General features: G+C 39.3%; 1 protein-coding gene across 3 annotated transcripts in view; it reads left to right on the top strand.

The window, feature by feature from the left end:
- nbas (NBAS subunit of NRZ tethering complex) overlaps window positions 1-25,998 on the top strand; it is a 296,070-nt gene extending 270,072 nt beyond the window's left edge. For all 3 annotated transcript variants that reach the window (XM_036582328.1, XM_036582327.1, XM_036582326.1), the window contains one exon: window positions 23,944-25,998. In XM_036582328.1, coding sequence (XP_036438221.1) covers window positions 23,944-24,210 — 267 coding nt within the window. In that variant the 3' untranslated portion in view covers window positions 24,211-25,998. The remainder of the gene's footprint in view (window positions 1-23,943) is intronic.
- The last annotated feature ends 1,987 nt before the right edge of the window (window positions 25,999-27,985 follow it).

Below are 27,985 nucleotides of genomic sequence, written 5' to 3'. Positions count from 1 at the left end.
TCTATTAGCAGCTTTTGTAAGTACATTACTGTGAACAGGGCTACTACGAGAGAGAGCTCAGGTTTCGACAAATTATACAAAGTAATTATTACTTAGCAGGCTTGTAAAAATTTTGAGCACTGTAGATTTGTGCTGGAATGATTTCACAGATCTGCTCCTTATAGCACCAAAGTAAAGGTGTACCCAGCTTGAGCAGGACTTTTCAAGCATTTAAGCATAAGCTTTTAGATCAAAATGTGTGTAAGATTATGAAAAAAACTCATTACAAACTTTTCAGTGATATTCTATAAGTAAACTGCTCCTGTTCTTAGCTGCTGTGCCCAATTTCCTATTGGTGTTTGAGCGCATGTGCAGACTCTCCTGCGTACCTGGGGTTTATCTCTGTTGCACTCAGAATCCACTATATCTGCCACTGATTGCTAGAGTGCTTTCTGACTGGATGAATTGGGCTTTATGTGCTCTCTGAGCACTTAGGCTTCAGCAAAACACAAACGCAATTCCCCACTTCTGGTGATTTAATGACGCTGTATTTCCAATAAGCGCCACTTCTGAGAAAAACTTGAAGTTTTGTAGCGTTTATGGAATCTCAGCTTCAATCATATCTGCCCGGTGCAGTTTGAACGTTACATTGCTTTCATAACCCCTTCGCACACAAGCCGATCCTGATAAAAGTGTCACTCTACATTATTTACTGTTGGGCTTGTATCAAGATGCATTAACGTCGCTAAATAATTCATTCCAATCAACGTCTTAATTCCCCTGAACGCCATTCTATATTCGGCACGTAATTGCGTTCGAGTCGAGAACTGTAACCTGTGATCATTTTACAAAGCAACAACAAAGAAGCAAGTGATAGCGTGTAACAATTTCACAATAGTAGTCTGTTCAGATTTCTCTTTACTTGCAGTTTCTTGGGTACAAAAAAGGAGCAATTATCTTCTAAATTACCTTCTGTGTTTGTTTTTTGTCTTCCATTACATTCTAATAGACACATTAGTGCCAAGTGATTGGTTACTTGACATTCCCGATGGCAAGATCGGTTGCGTTGCGCTGCGCCTTCTCCGGGTATCTGATGTGCGCTGTTCCGGAGCTGCTCTGTAATGAGCTTGTGTTTCTTAATGGAACCGCTGCCCTCTGAAATATGAATAAACGTGTTGCATTATCCTCCCCGATAAGCCTATTTTTCATTGCGATCATTTTTTAATTAAAGCCCGAAATTGAAAACACCTCGGTGATTGCAAAGGCTATTGCGACATTTCGTTCCGGCAATTCAGCTGGAATACAAGGTTGTAGTCCAATATGATTCACTTGTTGCATTTTGTTTCTCTATTTTTGTTTTTTTGGCGTTGTTTACACAAGTGAGGTGAGGTTTCCTATTGAAATAATCATGTATTAATCCAGCACTATTAGAAATGACTAATTTAGTAGGGAGAGGACAAAGCAGTCAAATACCCATTGAAAGTAAATGAGCTTTCAGCTTCATTCAGAGTAAATAATGAGTGGTGAGAATTGGTCGATCAGTAGGCGTTGTGTTGCCGTGTGTACTGTAGTGCAGTGTTCTCACAGTGGACTGCTCAGACCAGCGGAAGAGATGAGAACAGAGCGCTGAGGATGAAGGATGAGCAAGCCAGGAGGACACTCATCTTTCACATTCATTTCCCCTCTCTCTCTCTGACTCTATCTAGCCTTCTATCTACAGTAACAGTGAAGTTTTGACACCTACTCATGAAAAACTTCGCCACATTTCCAAATAATAATACAGGGATATTCACTCAAAAGAGGCCCTGAATATTCTGTTGTAACTCCCATTAAGATGAAGCAATCTGAACCAAAAACATACGCTACATATCTTGACGTATGTGTAATCGATTGCATTACATGTGCTGCTGGAAGTGATCTCTGTTTTCTGCCAGACACATGAAGGGGTACGGGGGGTATGCACTTGGAAGTTGCAAATGGAGGTTAAACGTTGCAACGACTGTCCGGCACCTACCTCATCGCTCCAACGCAGGGGCATCCGGGCTTGTTCGAAGCTCCATATACTGAGGACCACATTGCATGTTGTTTTGTTTAGATTGCTTCGTCCCGGCGAGAGTTATTACAGAATTTTCAGGGCCTCTTTTGAGTGAATCTCCCTGTAGATAAGGATATAAAAAATGAAATTATGCAGTGACTCAAAAGTAGTTTATTCCAGCTGGCTTAAAGGACCTTCACATATCGTCGCTGTCCAAAGGTAAACATGCATCTCCATTTTTGTTGAGCACAGCAGCTGCCCTTTGTTGAATAGACCAATGCAAGCTCTCTAAAATCACTTAGAATAAAATCACTTTAACTTACAGTAAAAGTTAAATACATTTTTGCCGTCTTTTGTAAAGTTACAGTTTTGGAGATTTATGATTTTCTTTGGACAGTGCTGATATGATGAAACCTTGCTGGCTGTGGAGAACTGCTTGTTTTTGTAGGGCATTTCAAAATATGTTTTTTAGGTTTCTGATTTATATTTGCTTTCAAGCATCTGAGCATAAGCCTTTATACCAACATGATTCTTTTTTTTTTGTCTATTCTAAATCAAAGTAAAAAAGAGCTTATGCAAATTTAACCAACAGTGAGTTATTCATCTATTTTGTCTTTGCCATATCTGTGTAATCAATTGCATGTCTGGTCAAACTACATGTAAATTTGCATGTGAAAAAGCTTGTTTTGTGGTTAAATACAAACTCATATCAACCATTTAGTTTGCTGTAGTCAGCATCTAATTTGTAAATATGAATTACAATTAGTACACTTTAAGCCTGACTAACTCATAGTCCTTCAGTTGAACAGTAAGTATAAATAGCTAAAACACTTGAGATTTAGATTTCTCAGAGTAGCCTCCTTTCGCTTTTCCAGCTGGCTTGAAGAACCTCCACAAATGGAGAAATCTTGTTGGCTGCTGGAAACTGCTAGTTTTGTGGAGTGTTTCAGAAATACTTGTTTCTTTCCATATTTTTGTTTGGGAAATAAACACAAACAAAAGCATCACTTTATATTTGTTTTGTTATTCGTCTATTTCATTTGTAAAGTCAGTTGCACATCTGGTCAATTTCCATATAAATGTGAGTCTAAAAATGCTTAATGTGGTTAAATAATCAAACTCAGGATAAACACAACTTTAATATCAGGAAATAATGATTATAATAACTGCACAGACAGTGATCATTGTTCTAAAAAGGTAGGCCATTCAGATTGTGAATGTGAATTGGAATTAATGAATTTTAAGCTTTATTAGCTCATTAGTCATTTTGTTAAGCAGTAGGTATAAATAAACACTTGGAAGTCACATATGCAATCCTGATAGATTTAACACTCCTAGGAGCCCTTGTTGCACTTAACAAGAGAATGGAAAAGGAAGGGAATATTTTTATAAACATGCACACTACCACAAACAAATACAGATATATGCTTTATACTACTTATTCAACAATTAACAGCTGAACAATAAAACAAAGCCTAGCTAGTGTACATTCTGCAAAATACATGTTAAGTAAGGTATGTCCAAACTGTTGACCGCTATTGTTTGCCTCACTGAACAGGAAACAACTAGCTGAAATGGTCACATTTATGTGTAATATGCCAATGCAGAAATGAAAGGATAAGGCCTGGATGCTTGACCTCTACAGTAAGGGGGCATTGAGATGCTGTGAAGGGCATGTTGCTGGCATTGTTTGGGTCCACTTTTCTCTTTAGAGGGATTGATTGTCACTGCTAATACAATCCCAGTTCTAAGTGGTGAGCATCAACCAATCCTTGCTCATAAAGGATAAAAAAGGATGCTTCTTTTATACCCAAGCATGATTGCATCACCTGTTTAAAAAAGTTTTTAAATATTTTACAGTGTTCCTAGTCTTTAATTGACCTTCTTCCAACATGTTGTGAGCACGAATTTCAAAAAGAGTGTTCACGAAAAACAACGAAGATGATAAAGTACATTATGTATCTTGTCCTTGTACTGCTTTTGTTCAAATACAGGTCAAGGTAGATTTCTGTTTCTATTTACGTTTTACCTTCTGTCCCAACTTTTTTGGAATTGAGTTCGTACATAAAAATTCTGGCTGATCACTTTTATCTGTGCTGAAGCACTTCTACCCTGTTGGAAGTGGTCTCTTCCAAGATAACAATGCCTCCATCCAGAGGGCACGAGGGGTCACTGAGTGGTTTAATCAGTATGAAAATAATGTAAATTGTATGCTGTGGCCTTCACGGTCAACAGATCCCAACCCAGTTGAGCACCTATGGGAGATTTTGAACATGTAGAAAATGTGTGTGTGCTTGTCATCGTTCATATACACAGATTATTCAGCCATAGTAAAATTATTCTGAGTATTATAATTCAGTCACAATACACCAGTGTAAAGACTTGCGCTGTTGCTGCATGATTTCAGCTTTCATTTTTACTGGTATGTGCTTTTATGCTGATGCAGCGATGAATACATCTGAGTCCCTTTGGACTGACTCTGTTGCTGATACAGTTTGTTAGACTTGTCAGATTTAGGCATAAACACAGGCAGTAGGAGATCAAATCAGTGAGCTTAAACAGTAGGCCTACTTCTTATGAAAGAAACAATTGTATGCACACTGCCTACAGCAGTTCAGTGGCATCTATCAGCAGTCTGTCAATCCCCTCTGAAAGTCTTGGGAGGGCAAGGCCAGTTCTTTTGTTTTTGCTGTATACTGAAGACATTTGGGTTTGAGATCAAAAGATGAAGATGAGATGATAGATTAACGTCTAGATGTATTAACCTTTACCATAGCATGTTTTGTTTGAACCCACCCATTTTTCAAGAGAGCAAAAATATTGGAACATGTGACTGACAGATGTTTCTTGTTGCCCAGGTGTGCCCTGTTAGGTTGATTGTTTGAACAATTAATTGCTTTAAATATCTACTTTAAATAACAGCAGTTGATGACAGGAACATAGTGAGAGCTGTGAAGAAAGACCTAAAACAACAGTCAGTGACATTACCAATAATCTCCATATGGCAGGGTTGAAGGTATTACAATCCACCATTCAAAGAAGACTTTGTGAGCAGAATTATAGAGTCCAGCAGTAAGAATGGTAAAGCTAGTTTGGAATTCGCAGGGAAACAGAAATGAGCCACAAAACATCTAGAACAGAGTTTAGACTGATGAGACCAAAATTATCCTCTACCAAAGTGATGCAAAGTGTGGAGAAATTATCTGCTCATGATCCAAAACATACAAACTCACTGTTCAAGCATGGTGGAGGTAGTGTCATGGCTTGGGCTTGCATGGCTGCTTCTGGAATGGGCTGACTAAATCTTTATTGATGATGTAGCTCATGATGGTAGCAGCAAAATAAATTCAGAAGTCAACAGAATCATTCTGTCTGCCAAATTACAGAGAAATGTATCCATGAAGGGCCATGAAGCAAGACAGTGACCCAAAGCACACTGCCAACACAATAAAAGACTTCATCAGGGAAAAAAAGTGGAAGGTTTTAGACTGCCCAAGTCATCATCAGACCTTAACCCAAATGAGCATGCATTTCACCTCCTGAAGAGGAGACGGGATGGATAAACACCCCAAAACAAACAACTGAAATAGGCTTATTTAAAAACCTGGAAAAGCATCACAAGAGAAGAATACAACAGTTTGGTGGTGCCAATAGGTCACCCACTTGATGCAGTTATTGCAAGCAAAGGACATGCAACCCAATATTAAGTGTTATTTACTTTAATTTCATTTAAGACTATCTGATTCTGTAGTTTTGCTCACCTAACATTTGGGTGGTCTGCCAGCAAAGGTGCCATGTTCAAAGTTGTTGAACACATCTAGATGCACATATCAGGAAATAAACACCAACATTCTCTTCTGTCTTCTCATATTCATCTTTAAATCTCAAACCCAAATTTCTTCAGTGTAAAGCAAAAACAGATTTGACCTTGCTGCTCTAATACTTTCAGAGGAGAATGTATATATGCAGAGAAATGTTATATCTCTTTGTAATGTTAATCCAGCCAGATCTAGTCTGAATTTCTACATTTTGGAAATGTTAATGTACCGGCATTTGCATCAGCAGATATGTGGATCCATATCAACATAGGCCTACAATTCCCATAACGGTGCATTCCTGGTTTCTGACCATGTATGATATACTTATAGCTATAAAATGGACAGAAGTATGGACAAAAGTCAAGTTTCATGATTGCTGCTACTGCTGTTTTAGCTATGCTGCATACTTTGTGAATTTTACAGATAACAGTACATCATACAGTTTCAGAAACCACATAAACAAGTCTGTTTGAGATTACTCAAAAAGGAGTCCCACCATTTTTTCGAAATGTCAGCGTAATTAATTTGTTGAAGTGTAAACAAAATCATTCAGAGTGGTTTCATTTCAGTTGGTACATTGAAAAGAAAGATGTAGTTATGGTGATAGGAACTGGCTCAGATACAGTGCATATAAATAGGGGATAATCGTACAGCAGATGTAAATATAGTCATTTTATTTTCAAGCAAAATGACCATTGAACCTACACGTCTTCTGTTGATAATGATAAAATAGTGATAAACCCAAAAAAGTGTTGTAAATCATTTCTGGGCCTATGAAGAGAGTCAGGAGATATGAGGTGCAGTGATAAAGATCTTTCTTCAACAGTACTTGACAGCAACCCAGTCTGCAATCTCAGTGTGTGTTCGAAGTGCGCTCTGTCTATCTGTGGTCTCAGTCATCATGGGACACCCAAGTCTGTGTTCGAACAGTACTCATCTGCTATCTCAGTCTGTACTGAAATATAAAATGCACACTTATATACAGCTGTTTCTATGACCCTCGGTGACAGGGGATCTGTGAAAATCACTGGGCTGTTAATACCTCATTCGTTTAAAGGCCTGGAAACTGACCATTTGCTTGTAATCTATTCTGGACCATAAAGAATGCTGTAGCATGTATATGTTAGACTGCCGTAAGCATTACAAATAAAGAATAGAATATATAAAAAGGAACAAGTATGGTTTCTTTGGGTGCTACTTTCCAAAGTATTTAGTCTTAATTTTATCTTAAACTATCATAAAACTATGATGTTTCATGTAATAACTGAGGTAGCTTTCAGATGCGTTAAATGATTAGGACGTCTGGTTCCCATTACCACCACTGTGTGCACAAAAAATCACAGTAAACCTTTAACTATTTGACATGGTTTGAGGCAAATGTGTTATGACTTAGGCATTCGGTTTACATGACGCTAACTTATGTGTTGTAAGCTTCCATTACTTGTTAGCTACATTAGCCTCGTGGCTTCACTTCAAAACTAAAGAAGCAAATTTCAGACACCAAACATGTCTTGGCTGAATGACTACGTTAGAGCCAAGGTTCAAATTGTGTAATTGATATTTTTTGCCAAACTGTCACTTAAAAGGCACGTCAAGGTTCAGGGTTAGGGATTCAGCCATCATATGTGTGCTTCTCTCTCTCTCTCTCTCTCTCTCTCTCTCTCTCTCTCCCTCTCTCCCTCTCTCTCTCTCTCTTTCGTTCAGCCCTGCTCTCTCCTAGTTTGATTTTGATTAGCTCCCAATTGTCCTCCTGTGTGTAGGGCCGCGTGTGTAGAACATTATGCAGTTATGTATTTTTCATCCTCTGCTCTCCCTCTCGGCTGCAGTGCTTGGTGTTAATGAAATTGCGAGGCGGTGCCGTGTGTGTGAAGCCACTTTCAGAGGCAATGTCGGGCCACCGCATCGCCCGGCTGCCTCCTCCCCTCCAAAGAGCTTTATGATTTAAATGATAAAAGAAAGGAGCGCATACATCATTTATGAGATGCCAAACACTCTCAGTCATTCCAATTAAAGCCCATGCTGGAACCCAGCCGCCACCATGCAGGCAAAAAAACACAGCGCATTTTTAATAGACCCTTCCTGCATTATATATATACACACCCACCAGCAGATATTAGTAAACATTAAGTGGATTTGTAAATAGACTGCATTAACGAGGCCAGCTGTTTTGTCTCACGTGTGTGTTTGCTCGCATTCAGACCTGCTGACTTAAGACATTTTCATATTTATGAATATTAAGGATGGGCGATATGGCAAAAATACATCACAACATAGGGCTCTCAAAGTCAACCAGAACTGGCACAAAATCAAATGAAGCAGTTTAAGGATTGACTGGGAGTAGGGGTGTGACGCAGATATTTTTGGACCTTTCTACAGAATTTAAAGTGCGGTTTAAAAAAAAAAAAAACAAAAACAATTTAAAAACAATTCATGTATTCAAACCGTTAATATTTATAAGGCCTGTTATGATCCATTTAAGCCCAAGACATTAATAGTGATAGTAATAAGCTACATATATACAAAATCCTCATTCATAGTGTACTGGGAGCTGTCCATCCCAAACCCTAACCCCTAAATTTTAACTAATTTTAAATAATATTAATTTTTTTCACTTGTTTTTCAAGTTGGAAGATTTACATGTATCATTGGTTCAGTTCTTAAATAAATTCTTAAATTAAACATTTTAACTTATTACACAAATTTTTAGTCTATAGGCAAAGCTTTATATGGTAATGTTTCAATAGTCTTTGTTTTTTTCAGTGACAAAACAGAATGTTGAATCATTCTGTAATAAAATAAACACACAGAACAGAACAGGCACAGAACATTCAAAGCAAAAGAATTTTAGTCCATGTCTGAAATGGATTTTAACTCTGACTTTGAACTAATTGGAACCAGTAGAAACGCATAGAATGGTCCACATACGACCAGTCTTGTGCATATTCCAATAAACAGTGGGATAAATGTTAATCATTGGAGAGAGAGAGCAAAAGCACAGGACTTTTCGTTTTCTATACAGCTTTGCTTGAACTCTGCCTCCTAGTGAACATGTTTACATCACATTGAAGTACACAACGCCCTTACATGTTCACAGATAAACAGATGCAGAAATATGTGTCACTCTTAAGTGTTGGAACTTGGTGATGCCACAGCCTTTTGTGATTGGAGTCCAAGACAGCATAACTGGCCTTGCTCTCTCTGGGTGGGTAGGATGTTCCTCCCTCTCCTATAGTCACTCAGCATGGCAATTGGTGTTCTCCTCCAAATGTGTTGAGCTGTGCAATGACATTGCATTAACAGCAATTTAAAAACATGGCTGGCTTTATGTGTCTCAGAGGAAGCATGTGCTAGCTTGGCAGCATCGTGTGATAGGGAGAGACCTGGCTTGTGGGTGGAATTGGCCTCAAATAAAAGGAGGAGAAAATTGGGTTAAAAAAGAACTTTATGCTTGTGTTGAAGAAGAAACAGAAAAACATGCCCCAGCAAAACAGTGCTACATTTAAAAAAGGCTTTCAAAAACTCAAATTTAACAGTGGTGCACCGAAATGAAAATTCTTGGCAGAAACCGTAGTACAGGAAACTGAAACTGAAAAATTGTTAAGCAGAACATTACTTAAAAACAGTGTATAATGATGTAATACAGTATGTACCAAAATTAAATCCAGCATCCTCCATTCATGGCAACAAATTCTTTTTTTTTATTTATTATTTTTTGCGCCTTGGCTCTGTCGTTTGTGAATGTTTTTGTTATTTCAAAAATGGTGGCAGTAGACTGTAGACTAACTAGCAGCAGAACTTTTCTGTCTGCTCCTGTGGTTTTGCTGTATTCTGCATTTAAGCGAGATGTTCTGTTTTCAAATGGTGCCAAACCTGTTGTGGAGAAGTTCTTAGGTGTTGTTCCCCCCTTAATACTTTGCATGAACAGTGAGAGTCACTGACTGGTGCTAGAAAGTGAAGGAATCACAGTGTTCTAATCACTAATGTGTTCATTACCATTCAATGATTTGCGGAGTCGACAGTGCTGTTCTCAGTCTGAAATTTCAGGGCATCCCTACTATTTAAAAAAATGAACAGTAGGAAAAAATCTAACAATCTGTAAAAGTAAACTAATCAAATAAGATGATGTCATAATTTGTTGACATCCAATCAGCTGCTTGTTTCTATGTGTTTTACACTGGTTGTTGTTGTTTACAGGCTCTCTACAATGGCCTTTTTTACAATGGATAATGATTGCCATGATACACTTGGGAAAGTGTATTGTGACTTAATTTATCACAATAACAACAACCTATCATCACATTGCTCACCCCTAATGGACATGCACATACGCAGCAGCACACTTTCTGATTTAAAAGCCCTCAACTCCCATGAGACTGCAGGCATTTTGCTCTAGATTGATGGATTTACCGTTTTCTTTTTTTCTTCATAAAATGACAGTCTGAAATATTTATGAGGTGGTGAGCGTGTGCAAGTTCAAATGTGATCAAAGTCACTTTGTTAGCTTCTCCACTGGGGCTTTCACTGCCAAATTCTTGAAGGAGCACCCTGTTAAATTTCCACATCTAAAATTTGTTAAATAAATAAATGAATGAATGAATACATGCATACATGAATAAATAAATATGTAAATATGACAAATCCAGCATAAACATTAAATAGGGATTCCTTCTCAGCTCTCTGCTCAGTTACAGGGTGGCTACTGAAAAATCTCCAGACTTCTGGTCAGATTTGTAGGATTTATAATTGTTTGTTGTTACATGCACTGCATGTCAAATCTTCGCTGCACCCAGCTGTTAAAAATGATTTTCATACAAATGAGCATGTTTTCTTTGTTAGTTTGCTGAAGACTAAGCGGGTTTATTTTGTGGAAAACAATACTGCACACGTAGCAGCATTTGTGACAGTATTTCTGACGAGGCAACATTGGAAATAATGCAGAACATTAGACCTTTTATACACCTGTTGTCATGTCAACAGCAGGCCTTAAAGGGACACTCCAGCCAAAAATAAAAATGTAGCCATCATTATGTCCATTGCAAATGTGCTTGCTGAGCCTTTACAGCAGTGCTGCAGTGTTCTATAGAGTGACATTTTTCCATTCAAAGACTTCTGAGGATGTATTTTGAAGGTGGGAGAAACTACAAAATGTTTGTTTGACAGAACAGAAGAAAACCAGATAGCTAATTCTGCTAGAAAGCTGAATATGGTGTCTGTATTTATTAGCCTTTGCATCAGTGCAGCAGTCAGGCTTTCTTTATCTCAGTGTGAGGGTTCCCAACGGCTGTATGACATAGTTGTGTAATGCATGCTGGCTATTGGAATGAGAGAACATTGGATGAAAACTCAGAAATACAAAACTGAAAAAACTGTTAGAACAGTGAGGCTGAGGGATGCAATGCTGTGTTGCAGAATACCTCATAACCACAAATTTAACTAATAACAATGGAAATAGTAATTTAACAGAAGAATAGTCTGTCTTACATCCTGTTAACTTATTTGAAGTTAAAGCTAGACATATTACATACTTTTAAAGAAAAACACCAAATCACTTTTTACAGTGTATCATCAAATTCTTATAGGGCATTATAGGAGGATACCACTGAATTATCAAAATGTCTCCAATTAAATTGTTTAAATGTAAACAAAGTCATTCAGAGTGGTTTAATGTGAAATTAGCAGTTTTAGAGAAACTTGAATTGTTCAGAATTTTTCACAGTGGTGGTGATAGGAACTAACATCTAAAGCGTGCAATGCCTCTATAAGCTTCCATACAGAAAGTTATTACATGAAATGGTTATGAATACGTGGCATGATGCCTGAGACCTTGAGATAAGCTTTTTGGCCCAAGTTTTAAAAAAAGGTATTCCTGCCAGAGAGGCACATGCAGAGTACAAAATAGTCCCGAGAGAAAACTTTTTTCCGTATTTAGTACTATTTTATACCATTATTAACCTAGCATATCGCTGCTGTCGGAACAAAACCTCATATCTCCATTTTTGTCATTTTTCAGTTTTTGGCATAATTTAAAAATGTCTGTTGCCTTTTATGTTGTGTATAGATTTCATGATGAATGGACCAAAAGAAATAGCCCAAAGTTACTTGGAAAAAACGTCTGGTTCCATTGACTTACATTAAAAGTAAAGTAGTTTTTTTCCTTCTACTGTACAGTTAGCATTTTGGAGATACAAAGTTTTGTTCTGACAACAGCGATATGAAAACTCATATGAAGTTACATATGAAGACTATACTGATCAGTGTCGATAGTGAGTGGCTATTTTGCATTGCAGACATCACAACCCCTGGTTTCTATCACCATGACTGTAAAAAATCCAAGTTGGCTTGACAAAGCCAACTTACTGTTCTTCGTTATCGTATTATTATTATTATTGTTCTATGCTTTTTTGTGCTGTTTTCATGAGTCTCAGTTATTTGTATGGCTGTTGTTGACACATTTTTTAACCAGTTTTTTTCCACTTAGGAAATGAATGACAGAATGGTGAGGAAATTAAAATCTAACTGCTACAAATGATGTCACAAAGGACATCTCTCACACTGCTCCTCATAGACATTACATACAGACTCACATAAATAAATAGTAGCAACCACCTGGGATACCATAGTAACATCCTAGCAACACTGTAGCAACCACTGTGGATACCATAGTAACTGCTTAGCAACACCTTAGCAACCACCTGGGATATAGCAACAGCCTTGCTACACCTTAGCAGTTAACTGGGACACCTGTGCAATAGCCCTGCAACACCCTAGCACCACCTGGGACACCATAGCAACAGCCTAGTTAATACCATAGCAACCTTGCTAGGATGCCATAGAAACAGCCTAGCAACACCTTAGTGAATACCTGATATAGAATTAGCAATGGCCTAGCCAATCAACCACCTAACAATACCCTGAGCACAATCTGGAATGCCATAGCAACACCATAGCAAATACCTTAATACCAAATTAAGTTACCAAAATCCATGGTTATCTGCAGCTGCTTTAGGTTTTGAAGCATTATTAGCTGCCTTTCTCAGGCCAACCTAAAGTTTGTTCATGAACTTTCTCTTTCTAGCTGAAAAGTAAAATTGGAATTTCGGAAGAAGGCAAAGTGTCTGCTGACTTGTGACTGAGTTGCCGAGCATGCATTGAAGGATGATGAATCGGCTCGAGTATTTAACTTGTGTTATCAAGGAGAGCGGCAGACTGGAAGCAAAAGACGGATGAGCTGTACGGAGTGCAGAGAAAAGATTGAAAATCCTGGAAGTTAAAGTTTACAAATGCCTTTTTCAAACTTGCTTCCCTGAACCCTGATGCCCCACTGGTCAAGTCTTCCATCTTGGGTTGGTCTGCACTGACCAGCGGGGTCACGCACAGTGAATTTGAATTGAGGCTTATGCTGCAGTTCATATCCCAAAGCTGCAAACCATCATGAACTATGTAACTGACACTGTGAGCCGTACTAAAGAGTAGACAGCTGTAAAAACGAATCGTACCGCTATACCTGCAGGCGATGTCCATGCACCATGAGTAAAAGTGCTTCACCTCTGCAAGAGCATGTGCTCAGACAAGCCACTCGGAAAAAGACTTTTAAGCCTTAGAAGAGTTTCAGTTGTTTTGCTATACTATTTAAAGGGCCCAAAAAATAGAAACATAGCATCTGTTACAAAATTCTTTGGTAGACAACTTTGTTGATTACAGTGGGATCCTTTTGGTTTTGTTGTCGCTCACTCGCGTTGTTCTTTTTGGCAGGCTTGTTACTTGGAAAGAAACATACTTTATTGTGGCTGTTTCCTTGTTTATTGTGTCATTATCAGGAGATACTGATAGAATGCCTCTCATAGATTGCCTTTCAGCCAATCAAATTGCGCGGTTGGAGCTAACTGTATTTATTTACATTGCATAATTATTTAAATGTACTCACATTTCACATTTGATTTGCATTGTGATTGTTTAAATAATGAAAAAATGCAAAAATATGCTTTCTGCAAAACAAGAACTTCACAATTTCACAAGTTCAGTGCCGGGGTTCAGGTAGTTTCCTGGGCCGAGATCCCTTTAAAAATGTAAACGAAAATTCCCAAACATGCACAATTCTCTGGTTTTCAAGAAAAGGTGTAGGCAGGCCTGCTCAAAATTGAGCTTGAGGGCTTGGATTAAAGGTCATAAACTTTTAGACTATTGTGTTAGAGCCCATTCTTGCCTTAGTGATCCTAATGTTGTGGTTAACAGATGAGATTTAATAACAGCCAAACAATAGGCCTTGAGATTATTCCCTCTGCAGCTCATCAAGAACAACTGAATATAAACACTCTGACTGACCTGGTGACCCTACCTCTCCCCTATCACTTGACATTTAAATATACGTCTAAGCCAAAGAAAAAATGCAAATTCTCATGCAGATGTCCACTTAAATGTTCCAGGCTGATTAGATACTAAAAATATCACAAATTATGACTACCTAACAGAGGGAAGAACATGCCATTGCTGACCATGAACAGTTGTTTTGGCCTTAATTAAAAATGTGTTGGGTTTTGCACACTATGGGTGTATTTGCATACTTTGTTTTTTGCAGCTCAGCAGTGGCGTAGACAGAAATGAATTTTTTGGTAATATGTGAAAAAATGGGTAGGCCAGCTTGGCAAATATAATTTCCAAACGTGCTGACATCCTGCATTGTCATAACATCAAGCTATAGCCTATTCCTGACAGCCATGCAGTCGTCAATCTATTGTAACGCTTCTGCTTTATGGTGATACAAAACTAAAAGCAATCAACCAGAAAGTTGGCTTCATAAACACGACCAACGCTACAAAACCCTTTAATATAAAGCATGTATCCGCTCACCATATGCATGTTTGCCCAACGAAGACAACATAAGGTCAGATCCGACAGTAGAGATGTAGAAAGACAAGGAAATACCAGCTTAAAAAAACTAAGCCTAATCATCCTAAGCTAAAGCATACTGCCATACTGGGCATGAAAAATGTTTATGGTCCATTTATGTCTGACCTTTGATGACTCTGCCTTGAAGCAATGTTAGATGTTTGCTTGAACATTTTCACAAAGCCCATGTCAGCTTTTGTAGTTAAAAAGCATTGCAATTATCCAATTTGCAGAAAACTGAGGAAAACGGTGGTTTTGGATGAGTAGAAAACAACATACACTATGGGACAGAATCTTTTAAATGTCCTGGGTTACATCTTTTAACCGCAGCTGGAGCTTTAAATTCAAACACTGACGTGCTCATTACAAGCTGAAGGCTTGAGGCAATGGTGGATAATGGTGGCTTTTTAAGCAGCGATTGGAGGGCTGAGAAAGGAAGGTGGAGCCAATCCGAAACCCAAATTCTGCTTTTTGGTTTGGTTGTCCATTAGTGGCAGGTTTGTCATTTTTTTGTGAAAGATTGTTATGCACTGTCAGTCTTGGGCAACACAGGCAGGCTGCTGAGTGCTTCACTGCAGCTTTCTGGATCTATGATAATAATGATGTGTTCACGTTTGGGGTGATGGTCACAGTGCTGCAGGAAGAGTGGATTTCATCTCATTAACGTTGCTCTTATAAAGATATTCTACACTGCTTATACAAGGCCTCCACATTTTACCTGTTCTACATCTTCTCTAGATTCATCCTCTCTCTGTCTCTCTGTCTCTCTCTCTCTCTCTCTCTCTCTCTCTCTCTCTCTCTCTCTCTCTCTCTCTCTCTCTCTCTCTGTCTCTCTCTCTCTTTCTATCTCTATCTCTCTCTTGACCTGTCTGTCCATCACTTTGAGAGGAGAGGAAAAACTCTGTCTCTAATACACACACACACACACACACACACACACACACACACACACACACTCTTATTCTCATTCTGGGAGCTGTCTGCGCTCTTCCAGCACTGCTCCTCATCTTCTCCTCTCATTTCTCCACTGCCTTTCATATTGTAATAGTGTTGCTCTGCTTCAGCTCTGCACAAAACACCATCTGATATACACATGCTGTGTGTGTGTGTGTGTGTGTGTGTGTGTGTGTGTGTGTGTGTGTGTGTGTGTGTGATATTGAGTCTCAGCTCGCGTTCCTCTCTTATTCAAATTACGCATCAGCTCTGACTCATATACAATAGAATGGCAAGAACAGAACCTAGACATTCTCTCTTTCTCTCTCTCTCTCTCTCTCTCTCTCTCTCTCTCTCTCTCTCTCTCTCTCTCACTCTCTCTCTCTCTCTCTCTGTCTGTCTGTCTCTCGCTCTCTTTTTCTCTGTTCAATTCAATTTCAATGTCAAATAACTTTATAGGCATGAATTGTGAATAACAACTGTGATGAAATTAGTGTTTAATATTTTGTAATTAAAATAAAAAATACATACATGTAACATATGCATACATACATCTATTTCTCATTCTCTCTCTTCCTCTCTCATTATTCTCTCTTCCCCTCTCTCACTTTCTTACTCTCTCTCTCTCTCTCTCTCTCCCTCTCCCTCTCCCTCTCCCTCTCCCTCTCCCCAGTCTCTCTCATTATTCTCTCTCTTCCCTGCTCTCACTTTCTCTCTCTCTCTTCCTCTTTCTTATTATCTATTATCTATTCTCTTCTCCTGTCTCGCTGTTTTTCTGTTTCACTCTTTCATTCTCTCTCACTCTCTCTTCCTTTCTTTCTTTCTCTTTCATTCGTTCTCTCCTTCTGTCTCTCTGTTTTTCTCTCCATCTCATTCTGCCCATCTATCTATCTATCTATCTATCTATCTATCTATCTATCTATCTATGTGTTCCCCCTCTCTCGCTCTCCCTCTTGTGTTATTCACTCTCTATCGGATATCTATTATCAATCTCTCTCTCACTCTCTCTTTCTCCCTTCCTCTCTGTCTGTCATTCACTTTCTCTGTTACCTGTTTGCATTCCCTCTCTCGTTTGCTCTCATTCCAGGTATTCACTCTCACTCATTCATTTCTCTTTCATCCTCTCTCTTTTCCTCATTCTTTCTTTCATTCTCTCCTCCGCTCATTCTCTCTCTCTCCCCCTCTCTCATTTATTCTGTCTTTCTCATTCTCATTCTCTCTTTCCTCCTCATGCGCTCTCTCTCTCTCTCTCTCTCTCTCTCTCTCTCTCACTCCCTCATCTCTCTCTTGTAAAGTGCTGTGTGCGCCTCAGCAATCTCTCTTCACAGTTCAGTAATCGACCTTTTAGCACCAGCTCTGTCTTCATGTACTCTCTTTCTTCCATCTTCTCCATATTTTCCTCAATTGCTCTCTCCATCATTCTCACTCTGTTTCTCTCCATGACTCTCTCTCCTTTTTCCCTCTTTGTCTCTCATTTCATGTTGTCCAGTGGCATCACCTCATTCTCTCTTTCAGATTGTTTTCTGGTGCTCACAGACGGTTGAAAGCAAAGTTAGGAGCCTCATATTCATAACTGCATATTATTGATGCTTAAAAATCCCAAAAAGCAGATGACTTAGCAATAAAAATCCTGGTAATTCTTCTGTTTGAATCAAGAACAGCCGAGATTTTCCCATCTTTTACACAACATCACAGAAAAGTGGACTGTTTGATTAGTCAAAGCAGTCCGGCATTGTGGAGCTGACGTCAGTGTATTGTTTAAATGGTCTGTGATAGAGTTGCTGCTTGAAATTGAATGAATGTTCATCAGAATGGAAGATTGCAGCACCACAGCATCGCCTGATGTTCAGTGACATTCTGTGCAGAGCATTAAGCAATAGGACAAATCAGTATTACGTCACAACAGAAAACGTACTTCAGGATTAATAACGCTGGTAGTGCTCACAACAGGATTTACCACCAGTCTTGATTTGTTTGAGATATTTCTGCACTATTTGCGCTTCATCAGACTGTATTTGTATTTGTGGATTCTCCTTACAGTGGAGGCTTTGAAACTGGAGCTGTCATTGTTTTTGTTAGTTTGCTTGTTGATGTATCCATAAGTCTCCTGTGAGCACTGTGCAGTGTGGCCTGCCAGAGGTGCCGCTTTAAAAAGCCATTTAAAAGCTGCTACAGATGGTTCTAAGGGTCAAATTAGGAAAATGTACTGACGACATTAAAAAATTAGTGGCATTAATAATTTATCGCATTAGCTTTGACCCCGATAGTCTGTTCACATGCTTTTGTGTTGCATTCTTGACTGTAATTTTATAGTCAATGTCTACATTAACATGCTGTTGCTGTGATTTGCTGTGAAAATTACAGTATTTTTTGTTCTGTGAATTCTGGAAGCTGATATCTATTCTTAAAATTAAACTGATTGCTATAAGATTTTTTAATTTTTTATAAAATGTATTAAAAATTAAAAACCTTAAACCCATTCTAATAACTGATACTTTTTCCACTTTAATAAAATCATGCAGTTCAGTATACCTTGTACAGAAAAGTGTACAACTGAACATATCATAGCTTTTATTTCATAACTTATATTACTGTGCAACACTAATGTATGTGTGTGTGTGTATATATATATATATATATATATATATATATATATATATATATATACATACATATATATTGATGGGAGAAACGTACAGAACTAAATCTTAGCTAGTTACCAGTAGCAAGCAGTTCCATGCACTGTCTTCATACTGTGAAGCAATCCTTTCATGCAAAAACAAGTGTGTAGTTGTTTGTTTAAAGTGACAAAACCCACAATACTCTGTTGATAGGCAGTAGTTCATTCCCAGCTGTTTAAGCTTTAATTTGAGGTGACAATAGTGGATTTAATCACCCAACTGCCTACCTGCTGCTCCCACTATCTAGTTAGCATTTTCTTAGCTGCCTTTTTTTCCAGTAATGACAGAGAGCATGAAAACTAGGGAGCTGTTTGGAGCTGTGGGAAGTGCATTCAGACTGCATCAGGCATAAAGACCAGCATCATGCTGGGTTCAGTGCATGCTTCAGTACAAAGTAGTGTTTTTACAGCTTAAAAACCTTCATCATATAGAAATACCATCACTTAGGTGCTCCCTGACAAGAGTTAACCGGGTACAAAGCTAAAAAGACACTGTTTGCTCTGCTTTTCTGCACCGCTCATCACCTAAAAACAGTGCAGCAAGCTTTGTGTTGCCAGATTGGGCGCAGTCCCCTGGAATAGCATCTATGAAAAATAATTGTTTGGCAGTTGTGTTTTTTTTCAGTAACCTCTAGTATTTCAGTCACGTTTCACATCACCTTCAGTTGTGTGCAGTAAAGTATATCAAAACCTAAAGCTTCATATATGAAAATTTATTATTGTAAATGTCACTGTCATTCTAAGTTAAGCATTGGATTTTATTTTATATCACATTTTTATAGTGAACCCTTTTGATAAGTGCGCTACCAATGACTGTTTGAATAATAAACAAATTGCTTCTTACTAATTGATTATTAATACTTAAAAATGCCGGTTTCTACATTGGCCATCTGAAAACCTTGTTTGTTTATTAATTAGTTTATTTCATTGGTAGCTATTTATTAGATTGTGATTTCTGCAAGTCAAGGTCAGCATCCTTGCTCTTAGACGTGGCTGTTGTAGGTGTGATATATGCAGTGCAGGTACCATATCCCACCTCCCAGCCACAGCAGTCATCTACAGTAGGCCCCTGTGGGTGAAGGCGGTTTCTGGCCTCTGTGCAGTATTTGGTCTAAATCCCGCATCCCCCGGCACCACAGGTATGAATAAGTGATGCCGGGGCTTAACCTCAAAGAGACCTGAACGCCATGTTTCTTTAATAAAGGCCTGCTGCTAGCAGATCCTCCGCTCCGCATGAGAGAGATTGATTGCCTGTTTTTTGGTCGGCTGCTGGCCGGCCAAAAAAAAGAAAGGCCTCAAATGGCAGAGCTCATCAGAGCTTTTGTTCGAGACGTGCCATGAATGTACTCGTCTAAGTGATCCGTGTGTCTGTTATACACACACTCACTCATAGACATGTTGGTTTTCAGTAAGGATGTCCAGGTCAAGTGTGTCATTTATTATTACATATCTGATAGAGTCAGCAGTAATAGAGGTTGATATGCTGATCACCACCAAAACCAGTATATGTTGTGTTTTGAATGCTGGAATGCTGGTCAAACAGCATTAGCATGCTAGGTGATAAGCTGAACCAGCACCAGACCAGCTTAGACCTGCCTCTCTTTTTTTTCAGCAGGGTAGCTAGTTTCTTTTTATAATGCTACAGTAAAATCACTTCATTACTTGTAAAATTATGTATGGCGTTTCTTTATAATAACTTTTGAAATTACCTTTATAGTGTCATGAATATTCCGCTTCTGTAATTCATAAAATTGCTTTCTGTCATATTTTCCTTTTGTTTTTCAGGAATGCACTACATTTATATTACATGAATTTTATGAACTTTTGTGTGTTATGAACATGCTAAAACTGTGTTTCATAAACATGCTACATTTGTATTTTATGAATCTGCTGCTTTCACATTTCATCAATATGCTATTTTCGCATTTCATGTAAGTGCTACTTCTATTTCATCAATATAAGCTGCTTTCAGATTTTATGAATTAGCTTTTTTGGTAATTCATGAAATACAAAGTTTACGCTACTGTCATGTTTCACTACTTTCACGTTTCACTACTTTTACATTTCATGAATATGCTACTGTAGCATCAGAAAATAAAACATTGCACTTGCTATTTTATTGAACTTGCATCGAGGGAGAACTGCTGCTTGGCGCTAACCGATTGGCTGAAATAAGAGGCAGGTCACTTCTAGCCTTACACTTTATGGTAGAGACTAAGGCTGGCAAAATAGTACCAAAAAATAACATATATTTTTATGTTTACCACTATTTTAGCATCATCAGCCTTACATAAAACGACTCACAAGATGTGTAGGTGCACTGGTGTTTTTGGATAGTAAGTAACATGGCTATATTTGCATTGTAGATGTGACCCCTGGTTCCTATCACCACTATTTTAAAGCGGTTTGAGTCAGTCAGTTTCTCTACATCAAACCATACATTGTGCATAATTATGCAGAAATTTTGAATAAGCGAAATTCTCCTTTAGCTGCAGACGAAACACTGGTATTGCAGGTGATAAAGAGTCTGGCAGGTTATTTCCACTGTCCAATGTAAAATACGTATCATTACAGAAAGACTTGTTAACTTGTGGAGAACATCTGTTTTTCGCCTCTCTGACAGTGGCATAAATTGCGCAAAGTGGAGTTAACTAGCGTTAAGAACTGGAATTGGATCAGGCTTATTGTAGGCAAGGCTTATTCCTTAAGCATTTATCTTGATTGGCTCCGATACCAACATTTTAGATCTGATCAGGACATCCATACTTAAGGGGTTACGATGGATTTGTGACAACAAGCAGATCTTGCAGTATTGTCTTCAGAATCTTGCTCTCCGCATTTACTGACTCTTGGCGGAGGTGACGTTTACTGGGACTTCTATAGCATGAAAGCCAGACAGTAAGGGTACATACGCGTCTGCTGTTCAATAGCACCATCAAAAGCACTTGAGGTCAAATTGGTAGGCAATGTCTGCTGCTGAGTGTTTTATTTGCGCAGTTCACGTCATGTGTAATGTGAGGGCACACGCATAGCCACATACTCAGAGTCTTGAAGGACATCATATCTCCTGGCATGGGCTTGCCTTTAATCAAATTTAGCACATAATTGATTTTCCACTGCGCTGCCTCCTCCATCAGCTCTGCCGCTATGCTGTTCTACTCTGTTTTTCAAAGCTACTAGCTGAATTATTTATACTGGGGGAAAAAAAGGACTGAAAAGAGAAGGGGAGGTGTGTGTGTGTGTGTGTGTGTGTAGCTGTGAGGAGAGGAGTGAAGGAGATATGGGAATGGTCCATCGTCCCAGGGCTGTGACTTCACCCCATGACCTCATTTGTGTTGCGTGCGACCCTTGTCGGACTTTGAAGGCCGCCAGAAATCCCTGTCACACAGTGTGTTGGTGAAGCACGGAGAGGAGGGCTCAGGGGAGAGGTGGGCTGGGGTAAATAATACTCACTCCTGTTCAAATGTTAAGCTCCGGCGCCAGTGGCTGGCTTGTTTCTGTAACAAGTTTCGTCCCAGCAGCTCCACTTGTATTCCAACAAGATAGGTGCTTATATAGCATGAAACTATTGTTTCGTCACATAAGCTATATATTTAGCAACACTATAGCTCTTTATTAACACATCACCTAACACCTCTGTAACAACTTACATGTTTATATAAATATATATTTAGGTAACTAGGGCCTGGGTTTGATTCCCCGGCCGGGCAACCAGCGTCCTTTCTGTGTGGAGTTTGCATGTTCTCCCCATGTCTCTGTGGGTTTCCTCCGGGTGCTTCGGTTCCCTTTCATAGTCTAAAGACATGCAGTCAGGCCAGTTGGAGACGCTAAATTGGCCCTGGGTGTGAATGTGTGTGAAAGTGTATGTTTGTCTGTCTACGCTGTAATGCACTGGCAGCCTGTCCAGGGTGTTTCCTGCCTTCCATCCTATGACCGCTGGGATAGGCTCCAGCACCCCTCATGACCCAGGAGGATAATCGGCATAGATGTGTCTGTGTGTGTATACTAAAAGGCAAGGCTACATTCACAAGAATACATGGTACCTACATAAGCCTTTCATGACAACTGACACAAACCTACACACACATTTATGTCAGTTGTCATATATCTGTGCACCCTGCTGCCACTTTAACTCTGTTACCCTTCAAAGAGATGCTAACATTTACACAACTACTTAAACTCACTTTAGTTGCCATGCTGATTTCTTTTTCATGTGCATCTAAAATGACCAAAGGACATATTTCTGGGGATTAGATATAAGAATATCCACTTGCATAAGAAAGGAGAAAGTCTTTGAGAGAGAGAGGAGAAAATCAGGCTCCACTGTTGCTTCAGATCTGAAAAACTCCACAGGTGTTTCTGTCCATCCTTCCACTGTGAGAAGACAACTCAAAACTATGGGTCTGAAAGGATGTGTAGCTGACAAGAAGCTGTTACTGAGAAAAAACGAAATAGACAAATATGAAGAACACTGAAACTTAACATCTGAGATGTGGAGGTTTTATGGACTGATTAGTCTAAATTTGTGATTGACGTTATTCTGGATCGTAAAAAGAAAATAATGTGACCAACTTCTAAGACTGAACTTTGGAGGTGTGGAAGAACATCTCTGCAAATTTCTTAGAATAACTGAAAGCGAGTCTTCTGAAAAGAACAGAAGCTGTAACGAAGGCAAAAGGTAGTGAAGGAATGCACTGCTGTGCTATGTGCTTTATTGCTGTTATATGCTATTCAGTGTTGTGTGTGTTGTATAATGAATGTGATGTGATTGTACCTACAACATTTTGTTCTGCCTATTTTTATCCATCCCTACATGGTCATGTCTGTCACACCTGCCAATTGTCATGTATAGCCCGGGCCTAATCTTGGCATCACTCCAGCCTATATAATTGTGGCCATCCATATATAAATATTGGGGGGGCAAAGCTTTGTGGGCTTCGTTGTGGAGTAGAGTGATGGTGTTGTTAAGAGAATCTTGGAGCCGCAGTGGCATAATGATGTAGGGTATTTGCTGTGGTTATTAAGCAGTCGGCATCTGCTCTGCAGACAGCTGTCTGGCACATGTTCACAAAGATGTGTGAGTGTGTTATGATGACTGTGAGATGGTGTTCTTTTCATTTTCATCAACCTGCCAGTCAATAGCACCAAAACAAACAGCACCGCGTCCAGTGCCTGCTCGACTGTTTGTAGCGCTTAAGTGTATATTGAAATTGATTTTGCCCAGCCTTTGTTAATTTGTTTATGTTGGCTTTTTTCTCTCTCTCTCTCTCTCTCTCTCTCTCTCTCTCTCTCTCTCTCTCTCTCTCTCTCTCTCTCTCTCCTCCTTATCTCACCTCATTTCATCTTTCTCTCCTTTCCTCCTTCCATTCTTTTCTCTTCCTCTTTCCCGCTCTTGTCCTTTGTCCTCTCTTTCTCTCTCAAATTGTTATTGAAATGCCTTTATTGGCATCAGCTGTAATTAACAACTGTTGCCAAAGGCAATGAAAAGGATTCTGTAATACTGTAGTAGTAATATTGATGGAAAAATAAACAACAAAACAAAAACAATAATGTGTACATACGTACATATGCACGCTCAAACTAACCCTTTCTCTCTCTCTGCCTCTCTCTAGGTGAGTGATGATGTGTGTGACTCAGAACTCTTGTCTCTGTTGCTGGACGCTGGTCTGTTGGTCAGCTGTGTGGACTCTGCTCTGTACCCAGCGCTGGTCTCTCACATGCTAGCTGAGGGCCGCTGGTCAGTTGAGGAGGCCGCTGCTGCACTACACCAGGCTGGACACAGCGCTCAGGCCGGCGCCCTGCTGCTCGCCCACCGTGGAACACACCCTGCTCTGAGCACCTTCAACACCGCCCTCAACGTCATCCGACAGTGGCTGTAACACATACACACGGAAGGGAGGGTGTGTGTAATGTGTGTTTGTGTCTGCATGTCTCACTTTGGAGAGGAACATAGATTTAAACATCCTCCAGATGTTACGCCCACCAAAATTTCAGCAAATTCTCAACCGCTTGGAGTCAGTTTGCAAATCATACCACCTTCAGTGCTGGTTGTAATATGACCTCGTCCATTTTGGGGAAAGTGAGAAGGGGAATCCCCAACACCATCTTAAGGACCATTTCATTTCTGTATTAGTTGAAGTGAAGGATAAGATAGAGTGGCGAGGGATTGAGTGTCATCACAGAGTGCAAAGCTGTTTATGAACCATAACAGTAAACTACTTTAAAATGCTTAACATTTCAAAATCATAGCATTTGATTTGATGAGCTTCAGGCTGCAAACTACTCCATCTCTTATACATGATGCCTGATACGGCGTCATCACTTTATTCTGCTAGCTTGCTAGTTAGCATGCAAAAGGCTACACGGCTAATGACAACAAAGACAGGCACTACCATGGTTCTGCACCAAAGCTTACAGCCAGACAAGCAAAATCTGTGTATGTTATATGCAAACTTCTCAATAAACAGTGTACATAGTTAGCCGATTAGCTCACTGAGGATAACCTAGCTGAGGGTTCCATCTGAATAATCTGCTTCTCACTGTCCCATTCCTTCCCAAGAGTGGTCACTTTTGTAACATAGGTATGAAGCACATCCAAGTGCTGAGTCAAAGTGGGCGAGGGCATGTTAAAGTATTGAAACCGCGCAATAATATCTTAATCAGCTAGCCATAAAAATGTACTTAGCATTGTTTCTGTTAAATTAATATATTAAATTTACACAGTTACCTCAAATGTAGTTGATCAGCCAAGTGGTTTCTGAAGTTTGCACCAGAGCTAGTAGGCTAATGTCCATTATTATAGACAGCAGTGTGTCATTCAGTGTCAGAAACCACATAAGCAAGTCTGTTTCAGTTCACTTAAGAACTCCACAGTGTTTTGTGATGATTTATGCTTTTTACACAGTGCTATCCGTCAGTCAGCTTCCGTAAATTATTAGCCACGTTAGCCTCATAGTTCCATTGCAAAACTAAAGTGAACTCCAGATACCAAACATCAGATTGTGGCTCGTCAGATTTCAACAAACTGACCTGAACTGAGAATTCAGAGTGATACAGTGATGGTTATTTTATGACATTATTAAGAAATTAGTCCCAATTTTTTGATCCATGTACCATCTCTCTCTCTCTCTCTCTCTCTCTCTCTCTCTCTCTCTCTCTCTCTCTCTCTCTCTCTCTCTCTCTGCCTCCGCAGTCTCAGTGACACTGTTTGATGTGGGTGTAATCACATTACTCAGGCTGTTTGGTCACACTAGCCCACTGTAACGCTCATTACAGGACGGGATTCTAATTGAAAACGCAACCCACATGCTGAGTGTGTGCGAGTTTTTCCACTCGTGTGTCTTTTTAGTGCCATGTGTCAAACGTTCCACATGACTTTCTGTGCTCAATCTGTTCTCATTTATTTCCCCTGTTGGGTTATTAATTGGTTCTTATAGAGAACAGATTAAGCCCACTGTCTGTCAAATATCACGTTATTGCTTCAAGTTTAACATGTATGTTGAAAAGCCAGACAACAATGAAAGTGAGATAGCGTGATAGCGTTGGGTTTGTTTATCCCTCTTCCCTACTAAAAGTCATTCAGTGGAACAGATCTGTGTTAAAATCAAGACCGAATAAACAAGGAGTTGTAGCTTAATATGTAATGATCAATAAAGACTTTGAAACGATCTCTTGTCTTGGCTGGTTGTAATTTTAGTACAGTATTTATTTTTCAATGTAGTCATAAAAAATAGACCAAAATCAATAACTTGTGCATTTTTGTTGCTGGTTTTCTGCCCAGTCTTGTCTTTTGACACGGAAGAAGATGAAGAGGATCTTCTAGTGGGAAATGCTTTTCCCCTGCCGGTTGGCCTGCAAAGGAAAGGCTTGAGGCTTTGCCAGGAAAGGTTGCTGTAGCTGTCAGCGGCAGCTCATCAGTGTGTATCAGTTTGCTCCAGAGTATGAGCTTTGTTCTCATTAACATAGCCAGCAGTTCTCTCCAGGACACGTGTTGTCAGGTAATAACAGTCTTCAGATAATCAAGCTTCTCCACTTTTTGGTGACAAAACACCAGATTTCCTCGCAAATTAGGTGTGATTTTAGAATCCTTACTTTTTATAGATGCTCTCCCAGTGAGCCTCTGGTAGCAGTGTCAGAATTAGAGCCATCTGTAAGACACGGAGACATGTATGCTAGCTGCTCTTTCCCAGAGCAAAGACCAGAAATCCTTCAGCTATCAGCTCAAGAAGGGGTTGATAATTAGCTAATGATCTCACTTTGGTATGTCAGAAGAGGGATAGCAGGAGGGCTCCTAGACTAAAGTTATGAAACACTGTTTGACAGTGACTCTTCAAAAGAGTTCATGAAGAGTATCTGTAATTACACAGTTTTAAAGGGGACTCAATTTTTTTGCATAATTAAATGGATATGATGTAAACATCTCACACTCACAGAGTTATTACATGAAATGGTTATGAATACACTGCCTGATGCCTGAGACACTTTTACGATAGTTTTAAAATAAAGTTTTAGGCTAAAACATTTTAAATAAATTACAGGTAGTAGTAAGGCAAAACTGTCCTCAAAGAAAAATTTCACACCTAAAAACTTGTGTAAAATTGTTTATTTTTGTGTTATATTTGCATCATATGGAGCCCGCTGGTGACATCCTGTATAAAGAAAAATAATGCGTGGCCACAACTTAGTAAGGCGTGGGAATGAGATCCTAATGCGTGACCACGGCTTAGTAAGGCATGAACTCGTTCCCACGCCTTACTAAGTGGTGGCCACGACTTGAATATCTCATTCCCATGCCTCACTAAGTTATGGCCACGCATTATTTTTATTTAAATGAGATGTCATCAGCAGGGCTCCTTAGTATCCTCACCACTGTAAAGAATTGTTTTGGTTTCTCTACAGTGAGCCATGTCACATCAAGCCACCCTGAATCACTTTGTTTACATCTCAGCAATAGATGAGCTGTGTAGAAAAATCTGAATTATGGAGCACAAACATTTTATACGCTTCAATAGTGGCCATAATGGGTATTAGCATGTATCATTTAAATCATAAACACCACACTAATCTATTTATACTTATTAGTTTCTCTTCTGGCACATTGCAGATCAAGCAGAAACTGTTGTAAAAAAATACTGACCTTCAAAACATTCAACCTTAAAATGTGTAGTAAAATGCAGTCAAATAAATTCTTTGATTAAAATGAAGCAAAATATCAGTTCAGATGAGCAAAAGAAACATTTTTCCACAACAACTTTCTCCACAGTGGAGTCCTCATTCCGAAGAAAATGTGTTTTAGAAATCTGAAAGACAAGTGACCTCAGCCTTCTCACAAGAGGCTATTTGGTAGCTTCTGAAAGATAGGTACAATGAAGTCAGACCAAATGTTTAGGAGCACTGGAGATGCTCATTCCAGTGCATGTTTTTGTTCTATTTGGATTATTATTAGCTTTTGAATTCCACCTGCGTTAGGTAATGAAGGGCTGTGATTACCTGCTGTGGTAGGAACCGAGACAGAACAAACCTAGTGACCTAGCATAGGTTAAAATGCAGGCACATGCACAGACAATGGGGGGGGGGCTTGAGCCCCTGCCCTTGCCATTGGACTCTACCCCTCAGTGGGTTTGTGGCCTGTCATGTTGACCTTGGCTTGTCATG

Source organism: Colossoma macropomum, unplaced genomic scaffold (genome assembly GCF_904425465.1).
Source record: "Colossoma macropomum unplaced genomic scaffold, Colossoma_macropomum, whole genome shotgun sequence".
NCBI lineage: Eukaryota > Metazoa > Chordata > Actinopteri > Characiformes > Serrasalmidae > Colossoma > Colossoma macropomum.
The sequence above is the reverse complement of the archived record's forward strand: the minus strand, read 5'-3'. Positions and strand labels throughout refer to the sequence as shown.